This window comes from Callospermophilus lateralis, chromosome 1, assembly GCF_048772815.1.
Source record: "Callospermophilus lateralis isolate mCalLat2 chromosome 1, mCalLat2.hap1, whole genome shotgun sequence".
Classification (NCBI taxonomy): domain Eukaryota; kingdom Metazoa; phylum Chordata; class Mammalia; order Rodentia; family Sciuridae; genus Callospermophilus; species Callospermophilus lateralis.
In genome coordinates, this window is record NC_135305.1 from 640183 (window position 1) to 654199 (window position 14017).

The following is a 14017-nucleotide window of genomic DNA, read 5'->3' on the forward strand; positions in this document are numbered from 1 at the left end:
AATGAGAAGGAGGGGAAGGGCGGATCCATTGAGGACCCAGGTGAAATGGAGAGGGGAAGGGGATCCATGAGGACCCAGGTGAATGGAGAGGGGAAGGGGGGATCCAGGAGGACCCAGGGGAATGGAGAGGGGAAGGGGGCTCCAGAGGACCCAGGGGAATGGAGAGGGGAAGGGGGGGCTCCAGGAGGACCAGGGGAATGGAGAGGGGAAGGGGGCTCCAGGAGGACCCAGGGGAATGGAGAGGGGAAGGGGGGCTCCAGGAGGACCCAGGGGAATGGAGAGGGGAAGGGGGGCTCCAGGAGGACCGGGCTCCAGGAGGACCCAGGGGAATGGAGAGGGGAAGGGGGGCTCCAGGAGGACCCAGGGGAATGGAGAGGGGAAGGGGGGCTCCAGGAGGACCCAGGGGAATGGAGAGGGGAGGGGGGCTCCAGGAGGACCCAGGAAAGGGGGGCTCCAGGAGGACCCAGGGGAATGGAGAGGGGAAGGGGGGCTCCAGGAGGACCCAGGGGAATGGAGAGGGGAAGGGGGGCTCCAGGAGGACCCAGGGGAATGGAGAGGGGAAGGGGGCTCCAGGAGGACCCAGGGGAATGGAGAGGGGAAGGGGGTCCAGGAGGACCCAGGGGAATGGAGAGGGGAAGGGGGGCTCCAGGAGGACCCAGGGGAATGGAGAGGGGAAGGGGGCTCCAGGAGGACCCAGGGGAATGGAGAGGGGAAGGGGGCTCCAGGAGGACCCAGGGGAATGGAGAGGGGAAGGGGGATCCATGAGGACCCAGGGGAATGGAGAGGGGAAGGGGGGCTCCAGGAGGACCCAGGGGAATGGAGAGGGGAAGGGGGCTCCAGGAGGACCCAGGGGAATGGAGAGGGGAAGGGGGCTCCAGGAGGACCCAGGGGAATGGAGAGGGGAAGGGGGGCTCCAGGAGGACCCAGGGGAATGGAGAGGGGAAGGGGGATCCATGAGGACCCAGGGGAATGGAGAGGGGAAGGGGGATCCATGAGAACCCAGGGGAATGGAGAGGGGAAGGGGGATCCAGGAGGACCCAGGGGAATGGAGAGGGGAAGGGGGGCTCCAGGAGGACCCAGGGGAATGGAGAGGGGAAGGGGGCTCCAGGAGGACCCAGGGGAATGGAGAGGGGAAGGAGGATCCATGAGAACCCAGGGGAATGGAGAGGGGAAGGGGGATCCAGGAGGACACAGGGGAATGGAGAGGGGAAGGGGGATCCAGGAGGACCCAGGGGAATGGAGAGGGGTAAGGAGGGCTCCAGGAGGACCCAGGGGAATGGAGAGGGGAAGGGGGATCCATGAGGACCCAGGGGAATGGAGAGGGGAAGGGGGCTCCAGGAGGACCCAGGGGAATGGAGAGGGGAAGGGGGATCCATGAGGACCCAGTGGAATGGAGAGGGGAAGGGGGATCCAGGAGAACCCAGGGGAATGGAGAGGGGAAGGAGGGGCTCCAGGAGGACCCAGGGGAATGGAGAGGGGAAGGGGGCTCCAGGAGGACCCAGGGGAATGGAGAGGGGAAGGGGGATCCAGGAGGACCCAGGGGAATGGAGAGGGGTAAGGAGGGCTCCAGGAGGACCCAGGGGAATGGAGAGGGGAAGGGGGATCCATGAGGACACAGGGGAATGGAGAGGGGAAGGGGGCTCCAGGAGGACCCAGGGGAATGGAGAGGGGAAGGGGGATCCAGGAGGACCCAGGGGAATGGAGAGGGAATGGGGGCTCCAGGAGGACCCAGGGGAATGGAGAGGGGAAGGGGGATCCATGAGGACCCAGTGGAATGGAGAGGGGAAGGGGGATCCAGGAGGACCCAGGGGAATGGAGAGGGGTAAGGAGGCTAGGTGAGAACTCTTGGTAAGGCCGCAGAGGAAGCGGAAGGCTCAGTGAATACCGAGGGAATGGAGAAGGTAAGACCTGCCAGGTTTTCTCTTTAGCAATGAGAGTACTGTTTTTAGCTGCAGGCGATCTAGAGTTAAGGGAGCCACGTGTGATCAGGAATGATCCAGGGTGACTTTCCACCCTCTTCCTCTTACTCTGTGTGCATTCCATTTCTCGCTCTCCCACTGTTTACAAGGGCTTGGTCATTTACACTGACCAAGAATTAGATTGTAACAAAAAAGTTCTGTCAAACTTCATCAGTTTTGATCCCTCATCCCAAATTGCAGTGACACTGTGATGTAGTAACTGCCACGTGTTTAGTGATCATTGTGAGTCACGGATGTGATGTGATCAAAATAGCAATGTCATGTTCTTTAGCTCTGCTCTGATTTAAATTCTGATCACACATAATAAATTTATGAAACAACTGAGAAAATCTGAAGATTGACTTCTCATTTTATTTTTTAGAAATTATTCCTAATAACTTTTAAGAAAATCCTTTTCTTTAGTGAGTTATATAGAAAAGTTTATGGAGGGATATTTATGATGACTGTGATTGTTATTGATCAGGTTGGTGGGGGCTTAACGGAGATGAGAAGGATATGTCAAACCAGATAATGTCTCTGAGGTGACGTTAGTGATGTGCAGAGCTTCACAATATTATTCCCTTCCTTGGTACATATTTTAAACCTATGGAAAGTAAGTTTTAAAATATTATGAGTTTTATTATCTTCAAATAGCCTAGATTTATGCATGCTTTGCCAACTTAATATTTTGGTTTTTAGTCTATAGTTATTCTAAAATATAAGAAACTACTATTAAAATACAGAATCCAAATACACAGATAGTACTACTAGTGGTATATAATACCTTCAGGGCATCATTTTGCATGTTGGTTTAATAAATGTAACACTAATATTTTGTTAGAAAACAATACCTGAAAATGAATACCTGATTCTGATGTATCTAATCCATTAAAGCTCCAAGGTTTCAGTAGCTTCTTTGTTTCTAATGAGTGTTTATGCACTGGCACATAGAATAGAAAATATATAGGGTATACCTGACATGCTGCCCGGAGAAAGCTGGATAACCTTGGAGTGTCAATCTTGGGTACAACTGTAGTGTCACAGAATTCCCGTTCTTTACTACCTAACAGATGAAGCAAATCAATACAATTTACTATAACGTGGTCATCCCTACAAATCTTTTGAGTCAAGATGTTACAGGTGAATAGTAAGAATCCTGAAGAAAAGTCAGAAAACTTTGCATTATATCCTGCAGATACTTTAGTAATTTTTTTTCTAGAAATAACTGTATATTGTTTATGGGAAGTCTATAAATTCAACCTTACATAAATATCTCAAGAAGTCATGAAAAAGAATTAATTTACTATTTAAGTGTGTGAACATCCCTAATTCAAAATCTAAAACCTGAAACACTTATGGTCTCAAGCGTTTAAGACAAAGGAAACTCACCTGCATTATTTTCTTAATGGGGTTTACCTGGGGAAAGGGAGCAGTATGATGCCCTGCCATATGAGAAAATTCCTCAACCAATAATGTATGTCACATGTAAACCGCTGCACAGCACCCAGCACACGCCCTGTATTCCAGGGACCTCTGGTCTATCTTGAGGGACATATCTGCAGACACCACCTAAAGAGTGACATCCTAAGGGCGGGCAGCGACACGCCCAGCTGGAGTGGGTGCTGCCCAGGGCAGTCCTGAGCAGTGGTCGGGACTGCACCTTCCCAGGTCCAGACAGGCTCAGGTTTGAACCTTCTCGGGCAGCAGCTCCAATGCAGTCCTTGGCTCACTGATTCCATTTCTTTTAAAGAATACTGTGTATTTCCATAGCTAACACCAAGAACCATACGAAAGAGCAACACATAAAAAGAAGGAACAAAAAAGGAAATAAGTTTCAAAACAAAAAAGAAAGAAAATAAGTAAAAATAAAACAAAAAGATTGTTAAGACAGTGGACATTCAACAGTTAATAACAAAGTCTCACCTCCATACACAATGGCACCTTCTCCTGGATGCTGGGTCCACACATCCCTGGTCTCTATATCTTCAGTCTGAGTGTCTCTTTCAACATTATCTTCATTATACTGAATGTATGCCTTAGAGATAAAGGTATGTTGGAATTAATGCTTGGTCTCAATTTCAGAACAAATTTTCATTTGATGAAAATAACAATTATGATTTTTAAAAGATAACGATAAGTCTTGTGTGTCAAAAATAAGTATATCATGGCATAGACAACAATCATGCAAAGGCTGCTTGTGTCCAAGACATTTGATAAACATAGGTCTGATTTTCAACAGTGTTTCCAAAGTGTCACATCCAACAATGTGCCTTCATTTTGAAAATACTACTTCCTTGCCTACACACATACTTCAAAATGTTCTGGCTTTGCAAAACCAAGCATAATTTTTGTATTTCAAAAAGGTACCATTCTTCAATAAAGGCAGTTGTGTTACTAATCGCTTTGAGATTAGTTGAGAACAGGCGAAGAATTAGATGACCTGCTCAAGGTCCGAGTAAGCGAGCTGCCAGTCAGGATGCATGCTGTCGGCTTCCCAGGGCCACACTGTGGCCTTGCTGCTGCAATGAGGGTGCCCAATAGACCAGGTGAAGGCTGATAGTACCCATAACGGACCTGGAAACATGGAAGAGAGGACGTCTGCCTTCAAAACCCTGCCAGCCCTTACTATTTCTGGATCTAACTGGAATCAACTTAGTATGAGGCTGAAGCTGTTTTTGAGAAGTCGTGGCATGCATGGTAAGTCCCAGTAAATTCACTAGGGCAAGGCGTAAAAATTAGTGTGAAAAATTCATTAAAGAAATGTAAATACGTAAAATAAGCTTTGTAGCCTTACTGTGAAGTTAGAGGGTTCCTAATTAGTTAATGACTGAAAACACTGTTGGAAGGACAAATGTGTGGGATGGACTGTACCAACTCTGGGAAGAGACGGCTCAGTGCAGTCTTCAGGAAGGGATGCGCCTTGGACATCCCGGGGCACCAGGCAGTTTGGGCAGAAGGGGAGGAGGAACGGATTGGGCAAGACAGGAGAGCAGCCAGAGAGTGAGGGCACTGAGATCTGAATGACTGCATGCTGCTGGAGTCCAGATTTTGGAAGCACAGGCAGAACCGCACACCTTGAGATCCTTGAATCACAAGGGCTTTGTGCAGTCACGCTTGGGCGCTAAGTCCTCTCCATGTTCTCTGGGAGCCTGAGCACCAAAGCCAAACCTGGCTTTCTGTGTGATTCTAAGAACAGAGCTCACACCAGGGAAAGCGGCACTCCACGGCGGGAAGAGCAGTGCCACACCTGCACCCGCGCTCCTGTGCGCGAGGTCCAGAGTACCACGTGGGGAAGGGCACTCCTTCCCTCTTCAGACCCTCCCAGGTGCTGAGGTCCTGGGTCGCAGGCAGGCAGGCAGGCCCTTGCACTTGGCCTGCACTGGACCTAATTGGAATCAACTTAGTATGAGGCTGAAGCTGTTTTTGAGAAGTCATGGCATACATGGTAAGTCCCAGTAAATTCACTAGGGCAAGGCGTAAAAATTAGTGTGAAAAATTCATTAAAGAAATGTCTTGTGTTTGTGTCAAAAATGAGTATATCATGACATAAACAACAATCATGCAAAGGCTGCACTGGCCTTGCATGTGGCCTTGGTTAAGGCCTTGCACTTGGCCCTTAGTTAAGACATCTTATACTAACCTGCTTGGTATTTTTTTTCCCGAAGTTTCTGATATACATGTCGTATTCATTTACTGGTGGTAGATCCAAGAGAGAGAAAGTGAATGAGAAATCTAAGTCGATAAGCCGAAGTAGTTTTGTACTTCGTGTCCTTTAAAACAAATTGGAAATAAGACAAAGTTACACTGAGAACACACATTGGGGTGCAGGGAGGATGAAATGGGGTCTATGGCTAGCTGCAGCGAACTGGCAAGGGCCTGACTTCTGTCCTGCCAGGCCGAGGCTGAGGTATTCAGTGGTTGTTAGAATGACCCGGTAAAGGTGCATGAATCTAGGCGTGTGGCCTCCTGAAGCTGCTGGGCTCTTGGTCCCTCTGGTCCCCTGCTAAGCCATGCAGCTTGCTGCACCTGCCACCAGCTGCCTTCAGATCCTCCCTGTGGTCAGCACCTGCAGTGGCTTTGTTCTCCTGACTGGATCAAGTTGTATGTGACCTCCCAGGACCTGTACCCAGACCCAGCCATGCACCAGCCTACAGCTGTCCAGGCATAGCAACTGCCCTGCTGACCATCAAGCTTGCATCCTCTCACTTTACAAAATAAAATTTCATCTCATATTTATATGCATCCAAACAACACACTGTATAGTTTTGATCATATGAGTTAGAAAAACTGTGTTGAACCATAGGCAACTTGAATCAGGTTTTTTAAAAAGCTTAGCCACACAGCAGGAGCTTCAGTGGGGCTCAGAATATAAGGGCAACAAAACTGTGGTGAAGCTGCTATTTTATTAATGATTTATGTGTTCACTCAGCAAATAGCTATTGAATGTTACTAAGGCCGTGCACTGAGCAAGTGATGCAAATTTTAGACCTGTTTTTTTTTTTAATTATTTTTTTTTCATTATTCTCAGTCCCATTTAGGTTTAATACAGTAGACTTGACTTCAGAATATAAATTTCTAAATTTTACAAATTCATAAACTTACATTAATTACAAGGTTGGACTTCAATACCTGGCAGCTCTGGGTTCAAAACTCAGCGCTACAATTCAATAGCTGTTAACCTTGAGCCTCGTTTCTTATCCCTAAGGATCTGGGGGAACACCTGGGGAGCACAGCGCCTAGTGGTTCCTTATAAAAGTAAACTGTGGCTGGCGCAGTGGTGTACGTCTGGGATCCCAGCGGCCTGGGAGGCTGAGGCAGAACTGCAAGTTCAAAGCCAGCCTCAGGCTGGGCGTGGTAGCACACACCTGTGATCCCAATAGCTGGGAAGGCCGAGGCAGGAGGACCATGCGTTTAAAGCCAACCTCGGCAACTTAGCAAGGCACTTAGCAAATCAGTGAGATCCAGTCGCTAAAGAAAATATAAAAAAAAAGGGGGACTGGGGACATGGCTCAGTGGTTAAATGCCCATGGATTCAAAAAAATAAAAACAAAAACAAGTTGTAACACGTATTTCCTGAGAGTAGCACTCTCGCATCTGGAAGTGGAGGTAAAGAACATGCACTCTCAGGCTTCCTTCAGGCGAGCGAGGCTTGCCAAGTTGCAGGGCCACACAAACCAGGCTCATCTGCTTAGCGGGGTTCTGACCTGAGGCTCACAAATGTGCGATTGGGATTCTGCGACAGCCAGAGTAGATCGTGAACTCCAGGGCCCTTCTAACAGTCAGCCGCAAGCTGAGGCTGAGGGTCCAGTAGAGACCACAGAGGTGTGGAGCAGATCACCCCCACACCCAAACAGCCACACTGAAAATAAACTGGAAGCTCTGCTTGCAAAGTCCCCCAAGCCCCTCAGCACCCCCGCCGTCTCCCTGCACACCTACTTCTGCTTAAGGGCCTGAATCCGGCTCTTCTGACGGTGCGAGGCTGTAGCAAAGTCCACAAAAATTCCACAAACAGGGGCTCTGGATGGGGAACTATTCACATCTACACAAGAAAAAAGAAAAAGTTATTTGTGTGACAGTGAAATATTTCCTTCAAGCAAAAGAAAAAATTAAGAGTAAAACAATCAGAAGCACACGTAACAATCTATTCAATAAGCTCTTTGCTGGATGCTGATATCACACTGATAACGCCTTCCATAGGTGGGCATCTAGAGGCCTATTCCTTCCTATTGTACCAAGAACTTTCAGACAAGGCAAAATTTACTGGTCACCTATTGTATATACTGATCACATTAAGAGTTTTAGAAATATTTAAGAGTATATAGAGGATACAGTCCTCTATCCCAACCCCACCCATCCACTCTGAAATAATAATAAATGAAGATTACAAAGTAGTCTCCCTTAATCATGCCTTTACATTCTGAGGTTTTAGTTACCCACAGTCAACCATGGTATGAAAACATTAAACAGAAAATTCAAAAAAATAAGTAAATCATAAATTTCAAAATACATGTTATTCTCACTGTGGCAGGATGAAGTCTCACACTGTCTTGCTTGGCACGAAGCACCCTCTGCACAGTATCCACACTGTATGCACTACCCACCCTCTCATCACTGAATGGCTGTCTGTTATCAGATGGGCTATCTTGGTGTCCCAGTGCTTGTCTTCAAGTAACCTTTATTTTACTTACTAATGATCCAAAAGCACAAGAGCAGTGGTTCTGCAATCTGGATATACCAAAGAGAAGCTTTAAAGTGCTCCCTTTAAGTGGAAAGGAGACTCTTCTCCACTTTAGGAAAGCAAGTCTCAGGCCAAGTTGTTAGATCTGGGCGAAGAACAAATCTGTCCATAAAAATGTGAAGGAGGAAATAGGAGTACTGCTTCTTTTGCTGTCACACCTCAACCTGCAGAAGTCACAGCCACCGTGCATCCCAGGGGCCTAGTTAAGATGGAAAAGGTTTAAAATACTTGTGGGTGGAAGACAGGAACATGTTCCAAGGACAGCAGCAAGCTGCAGCAGAAGCCTGAAGCCCGTGAAGCCTTCAGCTAGGGGTCCCCTGCCACAAGGGGCACCAAGACACTCGCTGCACCTGAGGGATGATTCAGGGACAGGTTTGGACTGAAAGCATGGAAACTGCGGCGAGACTGCCTGCCAAGGAAGACGCTGCTGCCCTTTTACTCGGACAGGAAGGGTTGGAATTTAAAGCCTTATCAATGACAGACAGTGCACCTGGTCATCCTGAATCTGTTTGCTGTGAAAATGACAAGGTCAAGGCTGTATTTCGTCTCAGACACCACCTGCTCCAGCCCCTTGACCAGGACGTCACCCGGCCCAGTGCCTGCTGTGTGACCACCTCTGACCGGCAAGTGATGCAGACCCTACTCTGGACGTGGGGCAGAGCTGGGAGACTCCACTGGAAGAACTTAGGGAGTGAAGTGGAGGATGTTTTAAAAGGCTTCCTGGGATCGGCTGCGAAGTCAGGAGAATTGCTCATGCAGCAAGACAAGGAGATGGAGAAGCATTTGCCACCGTGCAGTGACGTGGAAGGACAGAGGAAGAGGAGGAAGAAACGGAGCAGAACCAGCAGCATGGACGTCACCCAAACTCACCAAAGTGCTTTACACGGCAGGACACTCAAGGACGAGAGTGTGAACTATGTCCTCCCACGCCACACAGCACTGAAGTCGCCATGTGGTCACCAACCCCCACAGCAATGGCTCAGTGAGTTAAAAGGAAAGCGGCCACCACTTCCCACTACAGCGCTCTCCAAAGGGTTCGGCAAAAAGAACTGTCGACCGTGGAGCTCCCCAGCCATCGGCATCATCAGGGCTCAAGGATCTGCGGTCACCCAAAGCAGACGCTCCTGACACCAATGTGGCCCAGGGCTGTGTCAAGGAACGTCGCTCGCTTCAGCTAATCATGAGATGACGGGTGATACAGGACAGTATAATGAGAGACATGTCCACTTAACTTCTATCACGGGGTATCACGGTTGTTCTGTTACTGTTCATGCTGCTGACCGCTTACTGTGCCTAACGTGCAAACCAAACTTCATCATAGGTCTGTATGTATAGGGGAAAAGCACTACATACGGGGTTCCGTACTATCTGTGACTTCAGGCACCCATGGGGGTCTCAAAAGGCATCCCCCTCAAATGAGGGGGACTCTTGCTCTCTACTAAAGGAAATGGGAAATAAATAAAAAACAGGTAAAAACAAGTGCAAACCAAAGAAGAATGTGGGTATGAGCTTAGAAGACTTTCAAAGGTTTCCAAAGATATGATTCGACTAACCAATGACTGGCTGAGCGAAAAGGTCCACAGCAGGACCAGCTGCAGCCACCACCCTTCCTGATGTGAGCTGCCTCTTCCCTCAGGGGATCCTGTGGTCTCCTGTGTGTAGTCTTCCCACGCTCGTGTTTGATGCTTATGGCAAACGTGTCTGTTATTCCCCTTGGATATGTGTTTGCATTTATCAAGAACAGAATAAACGTCTTGATGTCTTAGTTTCAAAACTCTCAGTGTCCTCTACCACACATTCTCTCATTTTCCTTGACGCCTTTGAGACAGAGGGTGTGGCTCAGAGGATGCCACACCTCGGGGTCACAAGAGCACAGAGCCAGTCCTAGCACTGTCACAACAAGCTTCATGGCGACAAGTGACACACTGCATCTCTGTTCTCCCTGCCAGAACGCCCGCTGCATAGGACGGCCATGAGGGCAGTGGGTTTGGGGAAGGTGGTGCCAAGGGCAAAGCACAAGCACGCCCGAGAGAGGCCACCAGTCCTGAAAAGAGGAAAGTGGCAGACAAGTGTACACCACAGAATGAAGACCCCCAATGCCGACTCCGCCTCTGCCACAGACGGAGGAGCTGGGTTACCTCCTGGAGATGTGTGAGCTCCCAAGCACCACAATGCACCTGAGTGACCTGCAAAAAGCCACCTGAGGTTCACAACCACAGTAGCCGCAGGGTGCAGCAGGGTGTCCACACAAGACGACGCCACTTTGACAGTGGGTACACCGTGACAGAGAGCCAGCACCACAGGCCCCAGGGCACTGACACTCCTGGGCGCTGGTGGGCGCTCGTGCTCTCCAGCATGTGCACGTGCTGGCCGCCTGACCTTAACGAAGGCCTCACTACAGGCACCCTTCAGGAAACCGAGGCACAGAGAGGTTGGGTGACACCCAGGTCACGTGACTGCAAGTGACAGCCAGGATCTGCAGCTGCAGGATGAGTGCTCTGAGCTCTGTGGGGAGCCAATGAGGCGCGCCTGCCATCCCAGCTCCCACGAGGCAGAGGTGGGAGGATGCCACATTCTAGGCCAGCTGGGCGACACAGTGACACCCTCTCCTGTTCTCATAAGTGACTTGCCACATCCAGACGCCACGAGCCCAGGGTGGACAGTCCTGATTTCACACAGAAAATCCCTGGTCAGAAGCAAGCTTCCCACTGCCTCCCCTGAGCCGCACTTGGCCGCGTGGTGCTCTGAGCTGGCCTCCTGTGACAGCCCCGACTCCCACTGCAGGAACAGAGGAGGACGTCCCAGGAAGGGGAGAGCACTGCAGGCAGACCAGCAGGAGGCCGGAGGACAGGCCCCACTGCTGCTGGACAGCTGACCCCCACAGCCAGCCCTGCCTAGTACCAGCACCATGGGGCCTACAGCCTCTCACAGAAAGACCCTCGCCACACGTGGTTCATGCCTGAGCGGCCCCACGCACCAAGAGCCAGGGCACAACCGTGGTGGGACTGCCGTGCCGGGTGTCTGCCCACCGCTGCAAGGAGGGCCTGGAGGCTGGCCAGCGGCTGAGAGCGGCCCCGCAGTGCCACCACTCACACACCTGCGCTGGGGTCCCCGGGGCCCTCTGCCAGCCCCTGCTTCCGCAGCAGGTCTGAGGACAGCTCCCCGAGCCTCTCGTTTTCTGCGTAGATGGCTTTCTGAATTTCTTGTATCTCCCTTTTTTGGGCTAAAGGAAGTTCTTCCGGTTTTTCTGTTGACTCAGGCTCGTTGCTGCTATCATCGTCTCCATCACAAACCTCAAAGTCATCTTCATAGTCCTACAAACAAGGACAACGGTTTGGGACCCTTAAGACAACAGAGTTAAGTAACACTCATGGAACAAAGCGTGACCATCTAAGACAGGCAGAGTCCCTGCCACAGCTAAGAGAGACTTCACAGTCCACCAATGGCGACATCATCAGAGCATGAGTCTGTCCGTGGTACTGCCCTTGTCCCGGAGACAAACTGCTCAGCAGTGGGCCACAGCCTGCCGCCTGGACGTCCCCCCACACCTGGGTCCCTGGAGTGAGGTCCTTAACATTCCTAACAAGCTGTTGCAGCTTTCAATTTGCGAGTCCTATAGCTTCTTGGGTGAGTTCATTCCCAAGTGTTTCATTCTTTCTGATGCTGTGGCAAATGTGATCGCTTTTATGATTTATTTTTTTTTCATATTCATTGTCAATGTAAGGGAAGATAACTGGCCCTTGTGTGTCTAGGAATTTGTCCCGAGAATGGGAAAGTGAGTGTACAGGGACAGTCACATACAAACGTCTGGTCACAGTGCACTGAAGGGTGGACTAACTTTAAAGCCCTTCAGTCCCATCATTTTGTTAAGCACTGGAGAAGTGTTAACAAGCTTTTTATGGGGAACAACTCGACCCAAGTCAACCTTGATCAGACATGGAACATCCAAGAGTAGTAAGAAGACAGAAAGGATGTGAAATTATTACACAGAAGGTGATTTTTCAGAATAAATCATAAGTTGAGAGAAATTTTAACTTTTATACTTACTTCAAAATCATCTTCAAAACCAACTGTATATTCATCAGCCTCAGCATTTGCTAAATCCATGTCTTCCCTTTCAATTTCCTAGACATGAAAAAATTGAACATGAAACAAAAACATTCAATCACAAACTTGAACATTGCAAACAAGTGGAAAATACACGCTTCCTGAGATGCATTTGATGTAGCCAACTTAAATATGTAAGTATTTATAAGACTAGCAGCACCTGACTTTGAATGCTTATGATGAATATACCTATAACAATAACATACTGTACATTTCACAAAGCTAGAGAAAAGAATTTTTAAAGTTTTCACCAAAAGAAAATGATAAATGTTTGAGACAGGTAGGTTTAACCTGATCTAAACAGTATGCACTGTACACACATGATGAATATTATCAATACCCCACTAACATGAACAATTTTTATGTTTTATACACCATTTAAAAACAAATTCAAAAAAAGATCTACCCAAAGAAAATTTTCAAGAGGAAGAAAGAAAGATATGCACTTGTTAATTTATAGGTATGACCCAAAAAAGAAAATGGCTAGTGTAACTTAGGAAACACAGCATTTCCCAGACACGTCTAATTCTAATGAGGAAAAACACCCTCAGTGTGCAGCTATCTGTGTCCAAATGCATCCCTACTAAGCGGTGCTGATCGCACCTGCACTGTGAGGAACAGACAGAGGACTATGAGACCCAGCATCTCTCTCGGGCTGGCCCTACTTCTCCATCCCACCTGCACCTGCGACAGGGCACGCACTGTCCTCAAGCGTCCCCTCTAGATGACATGGAGTTCAGGGGCACCCTGCTAGGAAAGCTGACCACACCACATCCATGTTCATGTCAGAGCAGCCCCACCGCCTAACAGCTGAAGCTCTCGACATCTCACGCCTACAGCAGCAGGTCGGAGGAGCCACAAGTGCACCTGGAGGTGGCAGGGAGCCTGGGGGAGCCCTCCGGGGCCTGGAGGTAGGTCTAGAAACCACAGGGCTCTATGGGGACCCTGGGGAGCGAGAGAGGTTCCCTTGCCATCAACCAATGTGCAGACAACAGAGAGCAAACTTACAGGAACGAGGGAGGCCCCGAGCTGGTGGCCGGGACCGCGAGTGCAGGGAGGGGCAGAACTCTCAGAGGACAGGCAGGTGCAGCCTGGAGCTCACAGAGCTGGCCAAAGGCTCCCTCATGCCACCTACCCGTCCAAGTGTGGCCTGTCACCATGCCACCCAGCAAGATGCCACACAGCAATCGCCACGAGATCGCTAGTTATCCACAGAGAGCCCTCTGCCCATTTACGCCCCTAAGACTAAGAGACTGATGAGGAATTTCTTGGAACCAGATGTTGTCTGTCTGTTTGTTTTAAGTATCGATAAACTGATAAGCTTCTACCCAAGATAATGAGGGGAAAAGAGAGGACCAAAATCAAACAAAAAAAGGATATAACTACAGCTCCCATGGGCATCAAAAGGATGACCAAGAGCCAGGCACCACGGTATACAACTGTAATTCCAGCAACTTGGGAAGTTGAGGCAGGATGATCACAAGTTTAGGGCCAGTCTGGGCAATATAGTAAGATGCTGTCTCAAAAAAAAAATGTTTTTAAACTGCCGAGGATGTAGCTCAGTGGAAGAGTACTTAGTGCCTAGCATATGTGAAGCCTTGAGTTCAATCCTCTGTACCACCAAAAAAAAATTTAAAATAACTAAAGGATGACCAACCAACTCTATGAACAATTTAGGCCACAGGACGATAACGTAGGTAAATGGACTGATCTC

The 14017-nt window shown here is 49.0% G+C and overlaps 1 protein-coding gene across 5 annotated transcripts in view; it reads right to left on the bottom strand.

Moving 5' to 3' along the window:
* The window catches only part of Dync2i1 (dynein 2 intermediate chain 1), an 81089-nt gene that overhangs the window by 40767 nt on the left and 26305 nt on the right, over window positions 1-14017 (bottom strand). For 4 of the 5 annotated variants that reach the window (XR_013091693.2, XM_076859334.2, XM_076859336.2 and 1 more), the window contains 6 exons: window positions 12244-12321; window positions 11294-11510; window positions 7395-7497; window positions 5599-5728; window positions 3882-3993; window positions 2933-3021 (listed from right to left, as the gene is read on the bottom strand). Coding sequence is in view for 4 of the 5 variants with exons in the window: in XM_076859334.2 (XP_076715449.2) it covers window positions 2933-3021; window positions 3882-3993; window positions 5599-5728; window positions 7395-7497; window positions 11294-11510; window positions 12244-12321 (729 nt within the window). In the remaining variant the exon portion in view is untranslated. The remainder of the gene's footprint in view (window positions 1-2932; window positions 3022-3881; window positions 3994-5598; window positions 5729-7394; window positions 7498-11293; window positions 11511-12243; window positions 12322-14017) is intronic. The other variant, XM_076859339.2, reaches the window with a different exon arrangement.